This window comes from Anthonomus grandis, chromosome 8, assembly GCF_022605725.1.
Source record: "Anthonomus grandis grandis chromosome 8, icAntGran1.3, whole genome shotgun sequence".
Taxonomy (NCBI): Eukaryota; Metazoa; Arthropoda; class Insecta; order Coleoptera; family Curculionidae; genus Anthonomus; species Anthonomus grandis.
The window spans coordinates 22,310,290-22,334,426 of NC_065553.1; the positions used below are offsets into that span (position 1 = coordinate 22,310,290).

At 34.1% G+C, this 24,137-nt stretch overlaps 1 protein-coding gene across 1 annotated transcript; it reads right to left on the reverse strand.

The window, feature by feature from the left end:
* Positions 1–17,667: 17,667 nt before the first annotated feature.
* LOC126739285 (SURF1-like protein) lies at positions 17,668–19,011 on the reverse strand. Its single transcript, XM_050444906.1, has 5 exons — positions 18,770–19,011; positions 18,591–18,712; positions 18,332–18,529; positions 17,962–18,132; positions 17,668–17,911 (listed from the first exon to the last, which is right to left on the reverse strand). The coding sequence occupies exons 1-5, from the start codon at positions 18,932–18,934 to the stop codon at positions 17,713–17,715; spliced, it is 855 nt and encodes a 284-aa protein (XP_050300863.1). The 5' UTR covers positions 18,935–19,011; the 3' UTR covers positions 17,668–17,712.
* Positions 19,012–24,137: the final 5,126 nt, after the last annotated feature.

The window sequence follows — 24,137 nt, forward strand, 5'->3', positions numbered from 1 at the left end:
TTTGTGTGATTTCGTTACGGAGCGCCGCGCCGTATTTGTAATATTAATGTATCTTTTGTTTTTGAGAGGCAAGTGAGAGGTAATTTCGTTTTAGAACTGAACGTGTTGAATAAGAATTGCCTTAAAGGTAGTTTCGGCTTTGATTTTGGACGGGCGGAGGGCGAGTTACAAAGAGTCTAACGAAACTTGCCTTTTTTTTTCAAGAGTCGATGAATATTCTGTATTTTTTTTAAAGAATGAGAGGTTCAATAAAAAGCCTGAACTATAAACATGATTAGCTCAGAACCACTTTTTTGATCCTCAGAAACTCTTGATTTATGTTGGAGTAAAAAAATATTAAAATATTCTATAAGTGGTTCCAAAGTTATGCCTTTTAAAAAGTCGAAATTTGGTGGCTTTTGTTGCTTTGAGACACCTTATCAAAATTGCCTTTAACTCAAAAAGTTTTTGAGTCACAAAATATGTTCCTATAGGAAAATATGTTTTTTCTATGGCCGAATAACTTTTAAGAATATTCTGATATTTCGTGAAAATAGTCACAAAAATAAAGAGAAATTTACCAACAAACGTAGCGAACTGCTTTGAATTAACCAAAACTGCCCTAACCACTGACATCATTAATGCCGTATCAGGTTTTTACCTTTAAATATTTCCCTGAGAACTCTCTTATATTCATATAAAAAATATAAAAATACCTTAAATGGTTCTAAAATTATGCTCAAAAAAGTCCGGCAATTAATAAAATATTTGATGTTCTAAGTCTAAATTCGGTGTTCTTTGGATCTCGGTTCACGAAACTGCCTTTACCTCAGAAAGTTTGTGGCGTTCAAAAAATGTTTATATACGAAATTACTGGGTGAAAAATTCTCTTTCCTTTATTAAAACCCATTTACGAATATTCCCATTACGTTATATGGAGGCACTGGATCAGGGACTTAAAAGTATTCTTATACTATTAGATTACTCCAAGGCATTTAACACTATAAAGCATCGACTCTTGTTGGCAAAGCTTAGATATTACGGTTTTGACGTCGACTCACTGTCACTCATCGCATCATACTTCTCTAACAGGTCACAAAAAGTGTTTGTTAATGGTGTGTACTCGGAGTCTAGTGCCATACTATCAGAAGTACCTCAGGGCTCTATGCTTGGTCCCCTTTTCTTTAATATTTATACGTCTGAACTTATAAGCTCTCTTTATGTCGGAAAGATACAAGCTTTTGCTGACGATACCCAGATGTATGTACTATCACTTCTCTTCGAAAGAATTTGTTACTTGCAACGAAACTATTAATCATGAACTAAACAACTTAAAAGATCTCTCTAAAAAACATGGTCTTCAACTGAATCCATCAAAATCAAAACTTGCTGTTTGGCAAAAGAAAACAAAACGAATATTTAAAAAATATTATTAAAATGAAAATAGATGACCAAATATTACCATTTTGTAATTCTGCTCCTAATCTGGGTGTTATGCTTAATTTTTCCGATCTTGTTAAGTAACTTCTACAAAGGTCATATATATCCAGGGTCATAAGTTTGAGTAGCTTTAGACTAGACTTCGTCTTTTTTTTTCATTTATAATATTTGTCAATCTTTTGTTTTTTTTTTGAATAAAAGATGATTATTATTATTATTATTATAGATTTTTGCCTTGCGGCAATCACACTCGCGTTTTACGGGGAACATTCACTTATCCCAGATATCTAAGATATTAAAAGAATTAAGCTCTGAGGGGACCCTTTCCAGGTTGTCGGGCCCTGGATGGTGTTCGGTCTTCTGTACCCATGAACTTTCTGACGACCCATGCTGTCCCCAGTAGCACCGCTTTTTGCATGTTTTTGTAGTGGTGCTCACTTAGTCCCAGTTGTTTGAGGTTCTCTACAAGGGTTTTTGGTATAAGTCCAGTTGACGAGATTATTATCGGAATTGTTTGAACATGCTCCATCTCCCATTGCCGTCTGATTTGCCCTTCAAGATCTCGATATTTGATGATCTTTTCGTTGTATTTTCCTTGGAGGTTATTGTTATTAGGTATAGCAACGTCAATCAGCGTGGTTCTCCTTAGTCGCTTATCCACCAGGATAAGATATGATCTATTGTTGACAGTTCTTTGGTCGGTGAGAACAATTCGGTCCCAGTACAATTTATACTCGCCATTTTCAAGAACTGGCTCTGGAGTATAATTGTAATATGGAACTTTGTCCGTCCTCAAGAGGTTCAGTTTAACTGCAAGTTCTTGGTGCAGTATTTTTCCCACGCAGTCATGACGTGCCTTATATTCAGTTTGGGCAAACGTTTGACATCCTCCCGTTATGTGTTGGATGGATTCTGTCACTTGGCATTCATATCGACATTTGTCACTCTGTACTGAAGGATCCGAAATAATGCACTTCAAGTAGTTTCTAGTTGGAATAACTTGGTCTTGTATGGCCAAGAGGAAACCTTCCGTTTCGGGAAACAGTTGTCCTGAAGTTAACCAGTAGTTCGACGCGTTGGTGTCGACATGTCCCTGGCTAACCTCGTTGACGTGTCTCCCGTGCAGTGGTCTTTGTGCCCATGATCGATGTTTTTCTTCATCAGTGACGTGGTGACTTTCGATTTCGCGATTCTTCAGTTTCAGAGGTGTAGAGTCATCGACCTCGCATATAGCACGGTGCAGAGCGGACGATCTAGCCTTTTCATGAAAGAAATTTCTCAGAACTGAAATTTGTCGGTCTAACTATTTGCTAATGTCTGCCAATCCTCTACCTCCCTGATGTCTTGGTAGCGTAGTTCTTTCTGTGGCACTTCGAGGGTGGTGTTTTTGAGCCTTAGTCAATAATGTTCGTGCCTTCCGTTGCAAGTTCTGAATGTCCGTCTTGCTCCATCCCACAATTCTAAAGGAATATGTTAGGGCTGTACAGGCATACGTATTCAACGCCTTAAATAGATTCTTACTGTTGAGGCTCTACCGTTTTCACTATGTGCTTTACTCTTGTTGTAAACTCAGTAGTGAGTTTATCTTTCATTGTTCGGTGGTCTATTCGCGCTGCCTGCACCATTCCCAGGTATTTGTATGTATCACCCTCTTCCATGGCATCTATAGTTTGGCCATCCTGCATCTCGAAGGATCCCAGCTGCATCTTTCCTCGTACAATGTTGTTAATACGACGCTTATCCAGCTCAAACCTCATTCCGATATCAGCAGAGAATTCCTCCACGATGTTCAGCATCTGATCCAGTTGATTACTAGTGGCACCCATTAGCTTTAGATCGTCCATATAGAGCAAATGATTGACTTTTGCGATTTCCCTACTATTCTTCTTAATAGCAAAGCCGTAAGAGGTGGAATTGAGTCGAGATGATAGAGGATTCATGGCTAGACAAAACCAAAGTGGACTCAGAGAGTCGCCCTGGAATATACCCTTCGGATCGGTATTGTGTTTGTCTCAATACTGCCTCCAGTAGGAAGTTGTAGATGCATAGTTGTTCTCCATATCGCCATTGTGCTCTCCAGTAGTGTCACAATGCGTTCATTTATTTTATATATCCTAAGGACATCAATAAGCCATTCATGTGGGATAGAATCGAAGGCCTTCTTGTAATCGACATAGGCGGTGTAGAGATTTCTCTTATTACTATAGGCCTGGTTGCAAATTACGGAGTCGACGGTCAATTGCTCCTTACAGCTCATGTCTCCCCTAGCACATCCCTTCTGTTGAACAGCAATAATGTTGTTGTCCTCGCAATGTTGGTATATGCGCTCTGTAAGACACGCGATTATCAGCTTATACAGTGTTGGTAAACATGTTATTGGCTGATATTTCGCTGGATCTTGTGTGTTCTGTGGATCTTTTGATAGCAGAAAAGTTGATCCCTGAGTGAGGAACGCAGGAAGTTTGTTCGGTTCCATCAGCAGATCATTTATTAGTGTGGTCAGTTGTTTGTGGGTTGACCACAGCTTTTTCCAATAATTATGTACGTGGTCTGGACCAGGGGCTTTCCAGTTGTGAAGGCCTTTAATTATAGTGGAGACCTCTTCAACGGTAAATGGCTGATGATGCATTTGCTCGAAAAGTTGAGACTTTTGTCGCTCTTCATCTATCCAACTTGCCTGGTTATTACATGGTGTTGTCGTTGTTAATTGACTACTGCAGAATGTTGAAATTTCATCGCTGGTTGGATAGTTATTTTCGCAAGGACTGGTTGAAAAATTAAGTTTTCTATAAAAAGATTTCTCCGAGCGTACGAAAAGCGCGGCTTTCTACTATTGCTGGATTTATATCTTTTAAACAGTCCTGCATATACCGATAATTTTTGTTTCAGTGTATTCAAACATTCTTCAGGTGTTCGATTTTCTGGGTTATATTGAGCATGATGCTGGTAACGACTCATGATTGCTGTTACGTTCTTTCGTGTCTTAGATGTTCGCACTCCTCCGATAAATGCGATGAGCTGCCCTATATCTTTCCCAATGGAGTGGATCCTGGTCTGCAACCTTCTTGCCCATGGTGGTGGTCCCCTTGATACCAAATTGTTTTTACCACGCTTAGCATTAGGCTTGACAGTTGACACCCAGAGTTCTGGTGACAACTGTCGCTGCACAGTAGATCAGCAGGTGTAACTGTTCTAAACTGCCAGCTTCCTGTAGGTGTTCTGGTAAAATATTGTTGTTCAACGTTTCCAGAACTGTTGCCAATCTACGTGAAGAGTTCACTTTTGGTATTGGGGGTCTAAGCAGCGGATTTGTTCCATCGAACTCCATCAATGCCCTTCTGAATTCTGCCTGTAGTTTTTCAAGATCCTCTTCAACATTTTGCGTATCATTGTCACGGATTTCAGTGAGCATTAGTTGTTGAATTGGTTCAAGTAGCTGGTGTTCAGCTCGTGCTTCCGCGTTTGGTATTTCTGGTGAAGCAGGGTTATTATTCAGTTTAAGTTCCACTTCTCGTCTAATGGTTGCTAATCGAGTTTCTGGGATAAGGTTGTTCCTTAGGATTACACGGTACTGGTCTGCAACGCGCTGTTCGGTCACATTTAGTTCTGGATATCTCTCGCAGAATTCGGCGTAAAGTTGTTGCCGATATCCGACCATCTCCCTTCCATTGTTGGTGATTCTGTAGAAGATTCGCATTATGGTTTCATTAATAGACGTAGTCCATTTCATGCGCCTTCTTGGTAGTCCCGCTTGGGTGAGCACTGGCTGAATTTCCTGTGCAGCACCTTCAGCAGGAGGAGCTCTTGGTGGTGAGTTGCTCCGTTGTCGAGCTGTAATTGTTTGAATGACAGGGGCCCGCCTCCTCAGCACCCTGCCACCGACGTCCCGCATGCTGTCATGTCCAGCGCCGGCTCCAGACATGCCCTGGCGATCCCCAGGCAGCGGCATTGTTCCGAGGCTTCTACTTCGTCTACGCTCCATTTTCATGGGTTTTGCTGGTTTTTTGTCCACGAGAGGGTAACCCTCTTGCCCCCGACCAGCCAAATGACTGGCCGCAGACATCCCCATCGCAAGGGGATAATAATAATAATAATAATTATGATTATTATTATTATTATTATTTTATGTGAATATTTTCAATAATAGTGACTATTTTTCTAACAAGAATATTGCCCCAAAGCAGCAAAAGTTTATAAAACTTGACTGCCCAAATGACTAAGATATTCCTAGTCATCTGAGGACTATTAACTCTGGGAAATATAAATTATGAAGCAAAATCTTTATAAAAATCAACACAACGGCATATATAGGGTTAATTCATTATAATTCCAACAAATTATACACGGTAAGTTTTTTGATGATTGATCGCTATAAGTGTTGGCAACCTGAATATTAATTTTAACAGCAAGATTGATTGAGGTGTAAAATACACACCATAGAGAATTTAGCAAGAAAATAATAAGGTGTTACTAATCTAATATGATCGAGAACTATATAAGGCCTTTATTTGGATTTTGTTTGGTGTGAAAAATTGCATTTACAAAAGCTTTAAACGCAGAAAAGAATATTCTCGTTTTAAAAACGCTCCCTTTGGGTTTTTAACAAAGTAGTCTAGCTATATACTGAAAAGATTTCCTTTACACCACTAATTTATATAAAAAAGCTTTGACAAAAATTATCAAAGATTTCTCTAATGACATCCTTATAGAGATGAGAATAGAAAAGTGTGCAATGCTTCATTTGAAAAGGGGGGCAAATTGACAAGCAGTAAAGCACACAACTAATGAATGGGACTGTTATTCCAAACATAAAGCCAAAGAAAACTTATAAATACTCGGGTATGCAACAAACAAGCTTTAGGGGAAAATTATGGCAAATGCAAACCAGGGTTTCAGAAGTATCTGCAAAAAAGTTGTATCTATCCTAAAACTTAAACCTGATTGTAAGGCCTTTCTTTGAAACGTACGCGTTATCTGCTATTTGATACTTCTTTCTTGGAAAGAGAAAAAATTGCTCGGACACACACCCAACCTGATCAGCCTTGGTACTGCTGGTTCATCAGAAAACTTTCCATGAGGGTGAAAAAAATAGTGGTTGTTCAAACTCTCATCCTTCATGCACAAAGCGCATGCAGGAATTATGTGCCAGTGGCATTCTTCTTTTAAACTCTGCTGTAAGGAAGTTGTATATAACATCACAGTAGACAAGCTCTGATAAAATGAGAGATTCAACCAAAAAATATTCAATGAAGCATGTATTCAAACCGGTTAGGACTTTTAGTTTAAGATATACAGAGGTAAATTTCTTCAAGGCTTGCAATGCGGTTCGAAATTTAAGGAAACATGAAAATCTAGCACCCAATTTCTAGCTTGTTCCACCGATGGAATAATTTCTACAACTATGTGAGAGACAGGAAAAATTAAAGAGGTTAAATGTGGCTTTAATGGATTCAATTAAATTCATCAAGTGAACACTCTTCCTTGAATTAAGCAACAAACATGCCTAAATGACCAATCCGAAACAGTAGTTCTCTGTTCACAAAACTTAGTCCCAGGCACACATACTCTGGCCTAAATGCAAGCAGAAGCCGAGTGCCATCAGCATTAAGGTGAATGGAGCAAAAGCAAAAGTGTGATGGCAGCGTAAATAATAAAAAGAAGTGGGCCAAAAATGCAACCCTATGAAACATAGGATATACAATTTTTTTCGTCTTAACTTCCTGGATAAAATTATTAATTTTATTTTTTTAAATATTCAAATATCAACCACTTATATATAATAAATTGTTTTGAACAACAAGAAAAATATGTTATTTCTTACAGGCATTTAAAATTCATACTTTTTGACCCTCTGGAAGTAATAAACAAAGTATTTGTTTAATAGCTCTGTTAACACACAAACGGAAGGTCCGTCTTTTGTTCAGTTGTTAAGAATCACGTGAAAACCCTATCAAAGCCTCTCGTCAAGATAGGATCGTATGGTATTGCAACAAAAGTTTGCTTATTTTCATCTTTTTGAAATGTGGTAGAGTTTTAAGATTAACTTCAAACCTATGTCTTCTAATCAGCTTATCAATAATTTTATCGTTATAACCACTGACCCTAGGAATTGTTTTAATTGTTGTTTTTTCTTTATTAAATCTGCTATTACTTAATGAGAACGAACGATGTACCAAGAAGTCCATGCTAGCCATTTTATGTTAAAAACTATGTGGACTAGTGACTCTAACCATCTATAAAAACTGAACAGTGGGTTTTATTCTTATAATGGTCTTCTTGGTACCTTATAATTGACCAGCCGCAAATCACACAACTGATGAACAGAACTGTTATCACAAACATAGAATCAAACAAAGCATTCAAATACTAGAGTATGTAATAAGACTTTTAAAGGTCTTTTCTTTTAGTTATCTTTCAAGAAAATTATATCTCACCTTAAAACTTATTCAGTCTGAATGCAGGACACATCTTTCAAGCGTTCAATGCATACACGCTATCTTGTTGCTATTGTTGTTATCATGCAATCTGTTATTTCATACTCCTTACTTGGAAGGGAAGGAATTGCCTTGGACATCCACCCAACCTGATCGATCAGCTTTGGCCGTTTCAGCAGGAAGCCAACCATAAGGGTGAAAAAAAGTGTGAGTGATTGATCAAACTTTCGTCCTCCATATACAAAGCGCATGAAAGATTTTTGGACCAGTTGCATTTTTCTTTTAAATTCTGCTGTAAGGAAGTTGTAGTATACAACATCACAGTAGTCATGATGTGATAAAATGATAAAAAATAAAAAACCTTTTATTAAACAAGCCAATCGATGCAATCAATATCCAAACTCTGCAAGACCAAAAAATAGATTATGCAATCTTTATTAGAATCTCATTGTTATAAATTATTCTATCCAAACTGAGCAATGGGTTTTATTTTTATAATGGTCTTCTTGATGCATTATTCTTCATTATTCTTCATTATTCTTGATGTATAATTCGTGTAAATTATGGTACAAAACACCGACGAAAATTTATATGATTTCAAATGCATAAATAAAGTAAATTTTTAACATTAATTTCTAGATTTTGTCACACATTTGACTGCTATTTAAAAAAAAATTATGCTGCTTTTAGAAATGTGCCTATAATAAGTACATTTAAATAATAATAATAATATTGAGTATTTCACCATTTACTAGTAACAAGAATAAAATAGAAGAATTTGTAAAGAAAAAAGCCAATAATACAAGGTGAGCAACTGGCCATAATATGCAGATTTACAAGGATATCCCTTACACAAAAGGTTCCCTGAATTCTGTTGAGGTCAAAAAAATTAAGTTTAAAAAAAAAAACACTTATTTTAAACCTAAAAATCATTTCTTTTGTAGTGTGCAATCAAGTATAAATATGACCTTTTAAACAATTCCTTACTGTGCACCGGAAGAGTAAGCAAATTTTTTCTCCTCATATTTAAGTTATGTACATCGGTTCAGAATCTAATTCTTCTATGCAAATATCATTGAAACATCCACTTAGTCATTTATAAATAATAAAAAACAAGAGGCAATACTTCTCGATTAAACAGTTTTAACCAGTCCGCATCCTTTAGCTTATGAGAAATATCCTCCCTTCTCCTTACGCCAAATACAAAGCTTAGGCACGAATTCTGAAGTTTTTGTATTTGATATGCATCTGAGCAGTCAAGACAAGGCCCATAGATAGTGTCGCAGAAATTGAAAGGTGACAAAACCAATGCTTCCCAAAGCATTTTTTTTAAGGTTATACTAATACTTAAATAATGTTTTTGCGAATAAATAATGTTTAAAGCAGAGTATCCTACTTTAATTTTAAGCGTAACATGTTCCCTAAATTTTCGTTTATGGTCCATTAGGAGCCCAAGATTATTGGCTGAATTTTGAAATTGTATAATATCGTTATTCCTTTCAAGTCTAAAGTTATTTAAAATCTAAATCCGGTGAGCGTCACTATAATACAAAAAAAAGACTAGCTTTTGATTTGGCTGGATTCATGTTTTAAAGTAAATCTTGAGTTTCAACAAAGCTATTATTAATATCAGGTTAGCTTCAGGAGCATGACTAGGTTTAAATAAAAAATAAATATGAGTATCATCTGCATATCAATGACGTTTATATCTAATTAATTTTTTTGTTAATTACGATTTGTAAATTGTATATAGCAAGATACATGTGTTAAGGCCGACTGAGAAAATCTTATACAGAGTGTTATTTAAGTACGTGGCCAAACTCCAGGAGGTGATTCTATGAGTAATTTTAAGATGAAAAGTTCACATAAACACAGGTCCAAAAATGCTTCATTTTCAAGATACAGGGTGTCAAACTTCGGTTTTTCCCTAAAAATCGTTTTTTTCCTAAATATCTTAATAAGCTTTCAGTCGATTTTGTTCAAATTAAAAAAATATATTTTTAGATCTACCCTTAAACTTTCATTTCAATAAAAAAAATTAACAATAACACCAGACTTATAATAGTTGCTGAAAATGCCCTCCTTCAACCTCAATGCAAACATTAGCTCGTCTTAACATTGATTGCCCAACTCGTTGAAATATTCCCGGCGTATGTCTTACCTATCTGATCACATGAATCCTGTATCCGTTGGGTTAATTCTTCTTCAGTGTTGACTGGAGTTTTGTAAACGAGGGACTTTAAATGCCCCCAAAGAAAAAAGCCTGACGGATTTAAATACGGTGACCTGGGTGGCCATGACTATAAGGTAATACTAGGTAATACTGTTAATACTAGGTAATACTAATACTGATAATACTGGTAATACTAGGTAATACTATGCTGAAGTGAGATGGAGCCCCATCATGCATGCGCCACATTGCTCCTCTTACTTCCAACGGGCCATTTTCTAATAGTCCAGGTAAAATAAATTCCAAAAAATTACGATATTGTTGACCATTTATTCGCGGGGGTAAAAAATTAGGTCCAATGAGATAATCATCTACAATACCAACCCAAACATTCACGGAAAACTATTGTTGAAAATTAACTTCTGTAACCGCATGGGGATTTTCTTCAGCCCAGATATGATTATTGTGAAAGTTCATAATTAAATTTCGGGAAAAACACGCTTCATCGGTAAATAAAATACGGGACAGAAATCTGGGAAACGCTACGTGTTGTTGCAAATGCCAAGTACAATAAACAACTTGTTGCGCGAAAAATCGGTAGGTAATAACGCTTGAACACACTGTATGTGGTAAGGATGCAATTGATATTCTCTTAAAATCTGCCATACAGTAAAGTAAGAAATATTTAATTGTTCTGCAATTTTGCGTGTACTTGTATCGGGGCTACGTTTTTACAACTTTATGTAAAACCGCTTCCTCAATCTCCACTGTTCTTACTGTAGCAAGTCTCCCAATTACAGCAGCCGACCTTTGAAATGTGCCTGATTCGCACAGCCTTTGATGTATTCTCACAAATGTTTGTCTATTTGGTATAATGCGATGAGGGTCCCTTTCTTGATAAATGCGCCTAGCCGCTCTAGAATTGCCTTCAGCCATTCCATAAACAAAATGCATATCGGCCATTTCTGTGCTTGTAAATTGAACCATTTTCCAATATTAGTAAATTCATTAGCTTACTACTCTTCGAAACACTTTAAATAGTTGCAATCGTTAAGTACGCACTGTTTCAAGTAAGTTATGTCAAAGTCAGATTTGTTTCAATAGTAATTGTTTTTCCTTCCATGGCACTTTTATTTTTTGTTACTTTTAAAACATTGCTTTTATAAATTATTACGTTATGCGATTATTTTATGTTGATTTGTCTTATCGAAATTACTTTTAATCTGTGCGAAAACATTTAAGTGATGACTCGTCTAATGTTCATTGCTTAATTAGTTTGGTGGTTCTAATATTTTATTATGTTATTTTCCTGGGGACATGCAACAAAGTGCTTTTAGTTTTTTTATCTCGCAAACGAAGAGAGATATGTAAGAGGCTCAGGAGACAAAAAAGTTGTATTCTTAGCTGCTTAATTCGAAACAAATAAAAACATTGAATAAAAGTCTGTGGCGCATAATGTTTTTGTTAAAAATATTAGTTAGGGTATTTTCTGGAACGCCACTAAACATAATAATTTTAAATCAATATCACTGTTGAATTTGAACACAATCGCCTGAAAGCTTATTAAAATATTTAGGAAAAACCGATTTTTAAAAAAGTTTGACAACCCGTATCTTAAAATAAAGCATTTCTGGACCTATGTTTATGTGAACTTTTGATCTTAAAATTACTCATAGAATGACCTCCTGGAGTTTGACCACGTACTTAAATAACACCCTGTATAATGTAATAAAGCTGAGTATCTCATGATGCACCATATCAAACGCCTTGTAGTAAGTAAAGTCTAAAAGAGTTAATATGTTATGTGAACATTCAATGAATGCTCAATTCATTCATAAAACTGCCGAATTTTTGAAAAAAACAGGAACAAACTTAGAACATTGAAAGAACTTTTAATATTTTAATGGAACAAAATAAAAATAACAGAAAAAACCTACCGACGAAGATAATTTGCCGGGGATGGCGAATGAGTGGTGTCTACATTTAAATTGCTGATCAGTTTTTCCGGTCGGCAAAATCCGGGCTTTTATCAATTTGCGAGCTCGGCGCTCTTTTTAAAATTCATGCCCAATTACCGACAACGACTCGGTCCCCTCACTCTGCTTTTGCTCCTTTTTCGTTTAATACGGAGTTTTTTTTATTAGGGGGAGATGTTGAATATATAAATGATCGTAGATAGAGAAGAAGTCGTCAAATAGATCCAGTATAATTGATTTATAAGTTTGGATTTCCATTTGGAGACATAGTCTTGCATCTAAAGTTTTTATTTCATTATTTTTGAGAATATTTGTAAGAAATAATTGGAATATTCTTGAAAAGGTTTTAGTCAAAGAAAGCGTACCTATTTCTTTCCCAATATTTTCATATATGAACATTTCTTGTATCTCAAAAACTTATTGAGTTGGAGGATATTCAAGATTTCTATTTCTTACAGAATTTTTTGGGTATAACTATAGGAGCCCAATATACAGACCCAAACCCATAATTTTTCCATGTTAATATAATATAAGGAGTGCCTGAGGAGGTAGAGGAGATAGAGGGTAAAAAACGTGATCCTGTGTTTAAAATTTAGCAGTTTTATTGGAAGTATTTTTTTTAATGAAATTAACCACGTTTGAAATTTTGTAACGAACACACATAATAGGGATAAAATTAAAAAAAAAAACAATAAAATTATTTCTACAATTAAAAATCTTAAAGAGATTTGCCACAGCCTTAAACCTGTTCACGAATTTCTAGAGTCTAATCTAGTCTTAAAAAAGTCACACAAAGATCAGTTCCCCTTCTAGTAAACACATTCCTCTTACATATTGACTCTTATTTGTAAAAGCATACACATACAGAAATGTTTCATAAATATACTGTGATGTAACGGTGAGTATCTCAAAGCGGCGAAACAGGTTTTGCATTATCTCTATAGGCAACTTCAGCAATGACTCGCATTGCTGTCGTCTGCAAACCAAACAGTCTTAGATCTAAATTTTTTAAAATAAATGCACTATAGATGCAACCCATTTACAGACAAGACTTTCGTTAATTTTTGGTCCAGATTTATTGCTAGAAACTTTATTTTGTCAGGATTGTTTGAAGAGTCAATGTGTTTTAAAGCGAAAATCATATTTTGAGCTTCATTCAGGGTAAGACGATTTGTGCTAAACCAATTAATCCACAAGTTCTTTTGTGATTTTAAGGTCATTGATCCTCTCATGAAACCTCACCATTTGCATAGAGGGTCACGGAAACAGTTTGGTAGAACTGCTGTTATATTATTTATATAAATGAGAAATACGAAGGGGTCCAAAACGGAACGCTGTGGTACTCCATGGCTCACAAATTTAACTTCTGACAGCTTAGACTGAAAGAAAAGTTGGTTGTCTTCTATTTTTTAGGTAGCTCTCAATTAGACCATTCTCCAGTAATTACATATTTCCCCGAAGCCTCTGGCTACGTAATCATAAAGCCTTCCCACAGTTTCTGTAGTTGACCTACCTCCTTGAATCTAAATTGCTCAGCAATAGAAAAAGACTTACTTTCCAAGTAGGTATGCATAATTTTATGCAGTGGACTTTATTTTTTATGTCTTTCCAGGTATATTTATTTGAGGCATTTCATGTTATTTCTTATGTCTAAGGTATTTCTTATTTTTTGTTATTTCTTATGTCTATAGGTAGTGACTTTTCAGACCTTTTAGGTATTTTAAGTTTTATTTTATTTCAGCCATTTCAATTCTTTTTGTTCAGGTTTACAGGTAATTTTTTAAGGTTTTCACTTTAAATAGAATTCAAATTAATAGTTAATCGAAAAGTCTGGAATATAGAGGGTGATTCATTAAGAATGGGCAATCTCTGAACTGGAGATACTACACATCAAAATATGGCGATTGAGCTTAACATGTCTTATACAAATGTTGCAGGTTTACGAGATACAGGGTATTTAAAGTTGGAATTTTAATTTGAAATTTGTTAATAATTCTGTGATTTCGATGGATGATGATAGTGACGCACGATTGGTTGACGAATTTTAAAAACATCATTTGAGTTAAAGAAACTTTTATCTATTTTATAATTAGTATTTTGTTTTGTGTTAATATTATAATGTGAATGAATAAATATTAAGTACGTATTAAAATTTAAGATAATAGGTTTTATCATTCTTATGTGGTCTAGTTATGGGTAGTTATTAAAGTTTCAAAAATCATGTTTGTCATTTTTTTGTATAAACACTAAAAATTGCAATATTAAAATAAATACTTTTTTTGACACCTGAATAATTTTTTATTGCAAAAAAAGTCTGTAAGATATTCATATATCGTAAATAAGATGTCTTTAAGACTTTTTAAAGGTATCTCTTAGCGATCGGGGGAGCTTCATCCATTTTTTGTTTCATAATTATTTGGATACACAAAATGCATTTTTCGAACACCCTGTATTATGGATGAAACAAACTTGGCCTAATCCACTGGATGACTTTATCTAAAAGGCCTTTGGACATGCTATTTTATACATTCGTTTACACTGACAAATTTTATTCAATGGTCTATTTTTGTGACATTTGTATTATCCCATCCATTGGATTTTGTTAAGAAAATAACGGCGAATGTCCGTTGGGTCTTTCTATTTTCAAAAAGAGGGAACCTTTGGATGTCCATCATAGGACACATTTGTGCTGTCTGGGTATAGTCTCCCAAGCTGAGCGTGACTCATTATCAGAACTAGTTTTAATTAGTTCAGCACTTATTTTTGCATTATTTATTTCCTCTCTATATTGTCTTCTTAGTGCTTTTCTTTTAGATAGCAAGGCAGGGCAGCTTGACTCTCTATACATATCCCCCAGGGTACAGAATTCATCTCTCATCAACTCCAGTTCACGACCAAACCACGCCACCAATAATCCTGTTTTTAAAGTATCTCTTAGCTTCTTTCTTTAGTTTCTCTTAAATAAAGGTTTTTTTTTTGATATGGACTCAAACCCTGGTGCGGATAACTTATAATAATTTTAAACTTTTTATACCCTAATGATGGACACTGCTGTGTCCGAAACATGTTGGGAATTATAGAAACTGAATGATGTTTAATTAATGTATTTAGAATTCTCCGTAAATGGAGTTCACTATTTGTCTTCTGTATTGTATCATCCACCAAAAAAAGAAGAAGCAAATTTTTTAAATGTTTTCTCTGATTATCTGGATGAAGTGGCCATTAATGTAACCAATATTATTGTTGGAGACTTTAACTTGGACTTGCTTAAAGACACTTTTTATAGCAATAAAATAAAAAACATTATTTATTCAAATTATTGAAATACCTGCATAGTTCCTACAAGTGAGACACAATCGACTTTATAGTCACGGATGACAGGCATCTGGCTCATAGGGTACATTTAACACCGAAAATCAGTGATCACTCAATCATATCAATTTCTTTCAATCAACAAAAAGAGCAAGCAGCTAAAACCGTTACTTTTCAAAGATCATTTAAAAGGTATAATTCTAATCTATTACAAGAGAAACTGCTTACTATTGAATGGAACGAAAAAAGAAAAATAGCTATGGATGTAATAAATTATTACTAGCTGACACATTTGTTAGGGACATTGAAATTAATTTAGATCAAATGTGCCTTAAAATTCAGTTTATCCAGAAATAAAAATATGACGCGACAAGGGGACGCATATTATACAAAAGGGCTGTTTTACATAAAAATTAGAGCGCCTGGAATGAGTATAAAACCATCAAAGGTTCAAACCATCATAGTCCTTAATATTAGCTGGTAACCTTTTAAATTCAATTAATCCTCTGTAAAGAATAGAGCTCAACATTTGACTAGTGCTACATCTATCTATGTTTAGTGAAAACTCCACCTTGCAATACAAAGAAAGCTGTAAGTTCCTTGGTATTACCATTGATGGTCGCCTTCGCTTCGAAGATCATATCCTAAATCTTGCATCAAAATTATCCTCTGGATGCTTTGCAGTAAGAATGGCGGGGCATGAGCTGGGAGGGGTAGTTGCACGTTCAGTGTAATTTTCTCTTATTGAGTCCCATCTTCATTATGGATTGCTTTTTTGGGGTTTAAGCAACAAGGGATTATTAAACATAATTTTTGTGATTCAAAAAAAGGCAGTTAGATACCTATGTTCCGCTGGGTTAAGAGATTCTTGTAAACCTCTCTTTATATCTTAAAAAATCCTAACTCTTTTTATCTTAGAAACAGCTAGTCTTATTCATAAATGTCCTAAACCTCCCACACTCCTAACACTGGTCATATGACTCGCCAGGTTAACGATTTTCCCTTACCAATCCCTACATCCTCCCTCACCAGGAACTCACGAACTCACTTATATACCTTAGCAAAAAAAAATTACAACCATGTTCCTCTATGTATCAGACAAATTTTAGAAGTTAAGAAATTCAAAAAGAAATTAAAATCACTTTTATTATCCAGGGCATATTATATTATAGCCTTGGCGATTTTTTTAATGATACCTTTTGACCTGTGCTCTGACATCATTTTAGTGTTTTAGTTTTGTTTCCTATTAAATATTTTAATTTACTTCCTCTAAATTCTGTTTTATTAACAGCTTTACTTATTTTTTAATCAAATTTATCAAAAAGATGCTTTTTTAAATTTTTTCAATCTGTTTTGTTATAATTAATTTTGGTAATGTGTGTAAATTTTATGGTAAAATGTTTTAGATGTTATGTTGTTTGAAATTTGAAGTAAATTTGGAATTTTTTAGTTTTTAGGATGCTTGTACACAAGATTTTGTTTTGTTTTACGTAATATAGCACATTTTCTTTCTTTCTATCATAGACAAAATTTGTACGGTTTCTAGTATTATAATTATCTGAACATCTCCCAATATTCTTATTTTATCACAGATAATAAACATTGTTTGACTTTAAAAATAAACACATACACACTAAACATAATTCTTTGGGTCACAGAATACATCCCCAATAGACTTAACACAGATGAGAGAGGAGTATATATAGCGATTACACTTGAGAATAATTCTCCAAGCTCTATTTTGAATTACTTCAAATTGTCTTATTTTATATTGTGGTAAGTTAAACAATAATTTCGAACAGAACTGTAAATGGGGTAGAGCAATTGCGTTGTACAGCATTAGTCTTGTATGCATGGATAAATGCTTACCAACCTTAGCTATAAACCCATTTTTTAAAAATTCTGTTGCCCATATAGCAATTTTTTTCGAGAACTTCTCATAATATAGTCGGCATGGGCAATAAAATTTAAATTCGCATCTATAATTATTCCCCAGTATTTAATTTCTTTTTCATAAAGAATGCTCTTCTTAATATAGTTGATTAAGTTGATTTTATTCAAAGATATCAAATATTTTACATCATGATTAATGCTATTTGAAGAACGATCAACATATTGTCAATGCAATGTTGAAGAGTATTGGAAAATACTTAACATATAAATTTACTGAATAAACTTTCACATTTCTTGAAAAGTTTTTCATTAAATTTATAAAATATTCTTAAAAGGGTTTTAGTCAAAGCAAAAGGATTTCTTTGCCAACATTTTTATATAAAAATGTTTTTTGTACCTCAAAATCTTTGATACACATTTTAGTGAGACGACAATAAAACTATGATTAAATGAAAAACAGTAAAACCTCTAGAAACATGTCTATTTACAAGTAAAAATGAAATTAATTCTACTTTAAAACAAATCTTTTAAACCACATGTAAGCGGTAGCTCCGCCTAAAGAAAACCAAGTAAGTATATAAGACAAGTGCTCATTTCTTAACTGAACTCTGGTCTGCCCCCCTATAGGGTATACAACATTATCATCTAACGTTTGATCGATAAAAACTGGAGATGCTCCTGTTGCTTCACAAATTGCTTCTAAATCCCTAAAAAAGCACAATAACACTAATAATTAAAACAAAATGTTTTTTTATACCTTGAAAGAAAGTTAGACTCTTTACTATGTTTTATGGCAAAACTGGGTTTTTGTTCACCAAGTCTTACAATGCCATACAGATCAATCACTCCATTCAATTGTCCTTCGGTTCTAGAAGATGGAGGTTTTTTATCCTGTGATACCCAACCCCTATTAACCAATATAGTTGCACTGAAATAAATTAAATTAAATTTCTGCAAAAGGAAAAAAGGGTTTTAAAAAACCAAAAGGTGTGAATACAACTTAATGATTTGCACTTTAATTGACAGTTAAGTTATTCATCGAATCTTTGATAGCACAGATCGTTCTCCGTTAGGGATTAGGGATGTAATCAAACACAAATGAGAAAATTGATACTTTTAAAACTTACTCTCGGTCAGCAAGTTTAAATGGGGTAACCACCAAATAACCCCTGCTAGAATTCACATTTCTACTATTAGGCAACTTGTGGCTTTCAGGTAAACCATCATCGATCAAAGACCTTGGCCCTATAAAGACTTCCTTGTCATGTAAAAATGTGCCCCTTACATGCACTTTTTGGTATTCCATTCCTTTCAACTCTTCCAGACTGATAAGATAAACTAATTTAAAGTTTAATTTTGATTTTTTTAATAAATAATATCTGATACCTATCAGGTAATTCGACTGCTTCCCCTTTCATTCTTTCTTGCATCATCACTATTAAGTTTTCCTTCCATTGTTTACGTTGAATTTGCCAGATTCCTAAGCCAAATGAAGCTGCTGGGATAATCTAATAAACAGCGGGTATAAGTAACAAATTTTAGAATAAAATTAAATAAACATTTACCAACATAAACCATCCATAGGGATCAATTTTGTTCTTAGTTGTGATTTGTTTACGCAAAGCAGGGCGAGTGATCTGTTTAAGGTAGGGTTGCGTACTAAAAAGAATTACATTATTAAATGAAAAAAGTTGCCTTTTTAGGCTTATGAGTCTTAAAAACTGTCTCATTTAGACACATTAAGTTTGGGAGAAAATTCGGCAATAAACTTTAAAATCAAAACAAACTTTTAGGTTAGGTTCTTTCCTTTGACAATTCCCACCCGTGTTGCCACTTCATGCCGATTGTTAATTAGTATGAAAATAAAGCGGGTTATTGAAGAAATTTAAATAGGTATTAAACTCAAACTCAAAAATGCTTTATTGTCAATATAAACATAGAAGTTGTAGACAAAGCCAATAGACTGTACATTAAATGCATAAAAACGAGAAACTAATTTCAAATAAAATAAAATTATATAAAACTTTGAAAAATACTTAAATGCTAATCATTAAAAAATTCACTTAAACTATAGTACGCTTTACTAGCAAGAAATATTTTCGTCCTTGTACGTAGGCTTTTTTCAGTCTTAAGTTGTCTTATTTCTAGTGGAAGTTTATTAAACAGCTTTCTACCTCCATATATGATAGAGCTACGGACAAGTTCAAAATGAGGAATGGGTAGCCTCAACAAATAATTTTGTCGCGTATTATAGTGAGTTACTAAGTGGAGTTCCTGTTTATATTTTCTAAAAACTAAGCAAACTGTTTCCAAAATAAAGATACAACACAGGGTTAAAATATTATGACTTACAAAAAGCGGGCGACATGAGTCAAGAGGCTTGGCCCCACATAGATATCTAATGGCCCTTTTCTGGAGTACAAACACTGAACTAAAAAGTGAATTTGAACATGAACCCAAAAGCAAATTCCATACCGAAGGTGCGACTCGATAATCGCGAAGTATGCAGATCTGGCGATGGAGAAATTAAGACTGGTGGCAATAACCCTTAGGGCGTAGCAGCCTGATGAGACTTTTCTACATACATTCACAATATGGTCTTCAAATTTAAGGAACTTTTCTATGGAAAGACCCAAAAACTTACTGAACGGTGGCATGGTGATGGCTTCATTATTCAAACATATATCATTTGTATTACATTTAAAATTAAAGATATTTGTTTTGGAAACATTAAATGTCAAAAAATTTGCATCACACCAGTCTTTTATTTTTAACAAATCTGCACGTATATTCGCCTCCATTTGAGAAACATCAGAGTCGTGCCAGAGGATGGTGGTATCATCGGCAAACAATGTAAATTTGTCAGTTACCTGCAGTTGTGGCAGATCGTTCACATAAATGAGAAAAAGTAAAGGACCAAGTACTGATCCTTGCGGAACATCCACATTTATATTAAGTTCCTTAGAGATACCACCATTAAATTTGACAGCCTGGACACGATTTGATAAGTAGGAACGAAACCACTCAAGGGCAGTTGCTCTGAAACCATAGAGCTCCAGTTTCATCAGCAGCACTCTGTGACTCACGCAGTCAAATGCCTTGGACAAGTCACAGAATACCGCTGCTGCAACTTCACCAACATTCAGTCGTATTAATTATGTAAGCTTAATAAATATCCAAGGAATATATGTTTGAATTTTCTCAACCTGGAGAAAATGTTCCCAGAGAGGTTTTTATGCAACATTTTGTATTCGTATTCTTTGAATAGGTCAGAAATGTAAAAATTACATATTTCACACAGTTTTATTAAGGGTCCAGTACACGTTCGGCCAACTAGTTGGGCCAACGTGTACAGGACCGTTTGGCGTTACTTGGTGATTGGCAGCCAGCGTTGGTCCACGAACCAAATGTTGTCGGCTTTTCGTGCACAAATCAAAGGATCTTGGGGCCATTTACCAAACAGCGTTCACACGTTGGTCGTTGATTTTACGGCGTAAAAAGTGAAATGACGGCTACGATGGCGGCATGGAAGAGCGAAGAAGTCTTAAAGTTTATAGATTTATACCATAATGAACCAAAATATGGAATCCTAAACATGAACAACACAAAAATAAAAACAAAGTAAGTTAGTTTTTGTTATCTATTTTTTTATATCTCTGAATGTGAATAAATATTAAGCTATAAAATGAAAAAACAAATCTAATATTAACGAAAAAGACAATTAAATTTTTGATTGGTCAGCAATAAAAAAAAAGTTAAATATTTAATTTATTTTGTATTTTAGGTTAATGATGCTTGGAATCGTGTTGCTGATAATTTGCATGTACCTGTAAACGAACTAAAAAAGAAAAAGGAATCGCTTATGGCTACCTTTAGATTGCATCGTAAAAAGAAAATGCAGTCTATAAAATCAGGCATGGGTGAGGATGATACTCAGATACTCGTAAACCCTTAGTATACCAAGGTTTTCTATTTCGTTTCTTAATATTGACAACAGGAAAAGCAGTGTTAAAATTGTTTAATACTATTTGATGAAAGCTATGCAGTGGGTTAACAGTAGTCAGTAGTCAATACATTATTCTTCTTCAACTTCTTCAACTTGACATATTGCAAAGCAAAGAGACTTGACTTGTTATAAGGGACTGATGGCGCTAAAAATTAAACTTATGAAATTAAAATTTTTGGTTAAACTCATTTAACGTATTTAAATCTTATATTTAAATTAAATATTATCTTGCTATCAACTAACCTGAATTTCTATCTTAATAAAACTAAACCCAAAAATCCCGAATAATAAAGTTTTAAATACAAATAAATTTTAAGGCCGGACCTGTGCAACTTTTCACGCTTGAGTGGCTGTGACTAAGGTCAGGCGTTTAACAAAATAGTACGTGGGCGCATGTAGTCAAATTTTACGAATCAAATGAATAAACTCTTAAAAAAATGCTTAAAACATTTATTTATTTAATGAAATGATTAAATATCGCTTAGAATATTACTTTATGACTCTTTCCACATAAAATTTTGCGATTTAAACATGCATGTCATGTGACAATACAAGCAACACCGGCACACGGACTATTTGCGGTACATCAAAGATTCTAATAGATCTCTGAACTGAATTATACCTAAATTTTTGAGAAATTAGTATACGATTTAGCATGACCCTATGTATGTGCATAACATACTAATTTGTCGATTTCAGGGCACAGCGTCTAATTTTTAACGATTATTTGATCTTGTCTGCTTCTTTATTTATGTGTGATTGTGTTTTTTTGTAATAATTATTGGGAAACTATACATTTTGGTATAATGACAAACAATTAATTTGTATTGTGTGTGATGCAGTGCAGTCAGAGACCAGAAAACTATACTTTCTTTGTTTAAAGGCAAGTTCATGTTACAATCTCACTTTTAAAATGATATTTTAATTTTATGATTTATTATTTGTCGTTCGACCCAATCTATACGTTGATGCACAGAACATTAAAAAAGTTGTGTTATCTTTTCTTTTATATCAGTTAAAAGTCAAAAAAAGATAAAAAATAACTAAAAAAAAACTGGTGAATGCGGTAGGCATTTCTATCTCCCAGCGCATTCACCAATTCATTTATTTAATTTTGTTTAAAAAGATAAATACGAGGCGAGCTACGACAGTTCTTTAAAATGTCGTTTTCCTAAGACAATTTTTTTTTCCACATTACAGGGCAAAAAAAAAAGATTAAAAATAACTTAAAAAAAAGCTGGTGAATGCGGCGGGCATTTCTATCTCCCAGGGCATTCACCAATTTATTTACTTAGCTTTTTTTAAAAAGATAAATACGAGGGGAGCTACGACAGTTCTTTAAAATGTCGTTTTCTTATGAATATTTATTTATTTACACATTACAAGGCAAAAAAACTTAACTCTTAAAAAAATGGAGAATGCGCCGGGCATATCTATCTCCCAGCGCATTCACCAATTTATTTACTTAGCTTTGTTTAAAAAAAAAATTATACTTTTTAATCATACCTAAATAATAAACGAAATGCAAAAAGAAAACTTATTATTTTAATAACGAAAAAGAAAATAAGGGGTTGCTTAGAATGTACAAGAAGAAGTAGCTAAAGCGCTTGGAATTAGTTTAAGAATGGTGCAAAAGGTTGTATATGAAAACAGGAACAATCTTATTTCCAAGCAGGAAACAAAGTGTAAAAGGATGAAGCCGAAGACTGAAGATTTAAGTGAATGTGTAAAAATGAAGTAACAAATTTGACTAAAAAAAGAAACTAATTATAACTATCATTATCACTGTCACTATCACTAACAACAGAGTCGGAAAACTCTTCGTCATTTTCCGAATCTTCTTCAAATGGAGCAATGATCAATGGTTCAACTTGGATATCGAGTACTTTTTCTCTCTTCCACCAGGTTCTAATAATGTTTTCTGTGTGATCCACTGATTTCCGCCAATACTCCTTTGTGATGTAATTCAATGCCTCATTCCAAACAGCTTCAACCTGGTCAGATCTAAGCCCAGCACCCACATGCTTCTCATAATAAGATTTTGACCCTGCCCATATAAGCTCAATGGCATTAAACTGACAATGGTATGGTGGCAATCTTAAAGCTTCATGGCCATATTCATGTACTATTTCGTCAACAGCATATATTTTTGGTCTTTTCAGCGATTTTGCAATTAAAAGAAGTTCGGATTTTAGCGTACATGGCAAGGGATTCTGATTTTCTTTTACTAACCATTCATAAATTTCGCTTTTTCTCCAACTTCCATTTGGTTGTTGCAAAATTCTTAAATGATACGACGCATTGTCCAATACTATTAAGGAAGGTTCTTGCAAGTTTGGTATTAACTGTTCCTTTAACCATTTTTCAAACATTTCGCAATTCATATTGTCATGATAATCCATACTTTTAAACTTAGAAGAAAAAATTAAACTTGCGCCTGGAACGAATCCCGTTGAAGACCCGGCATGTAAAATAATAAATCGTTTTCCCTGACCAAATCCTTTTTTTCTTTTCACGCTTTTCACAGATTCATCTTGCCAAGATTTTATTCCACTCCCGTTTGAAAATATCTAAGTTTCATCTAAGAATACCACTTTCCTTAACTTTGATTTTTCATTTTGTTTATATTGTCTTAAAAATCCTATTCGTTGGCTCACAATATTTGGTAGTTCACACAAATATCTTCTATTGCAGTTTTTTTTATAGCAAAAACCTATGCTTATAATTAATTTTGATAAAGCAGAAAGTCCAATTTCCAAAGTGCCGCGTTGCTTTAAAACATCCCTCAGAAATGGCAGCGTTATTTTTGTTTTTAGCCTATATAGTTCATAAATTCTATCCCTTACTTCCATTTTTACACATTCACTTAAATCTTCAGCGTTCGGCTTCTTCATTTTACACTTTTTTTTGTTCTTGGGAATAAGATT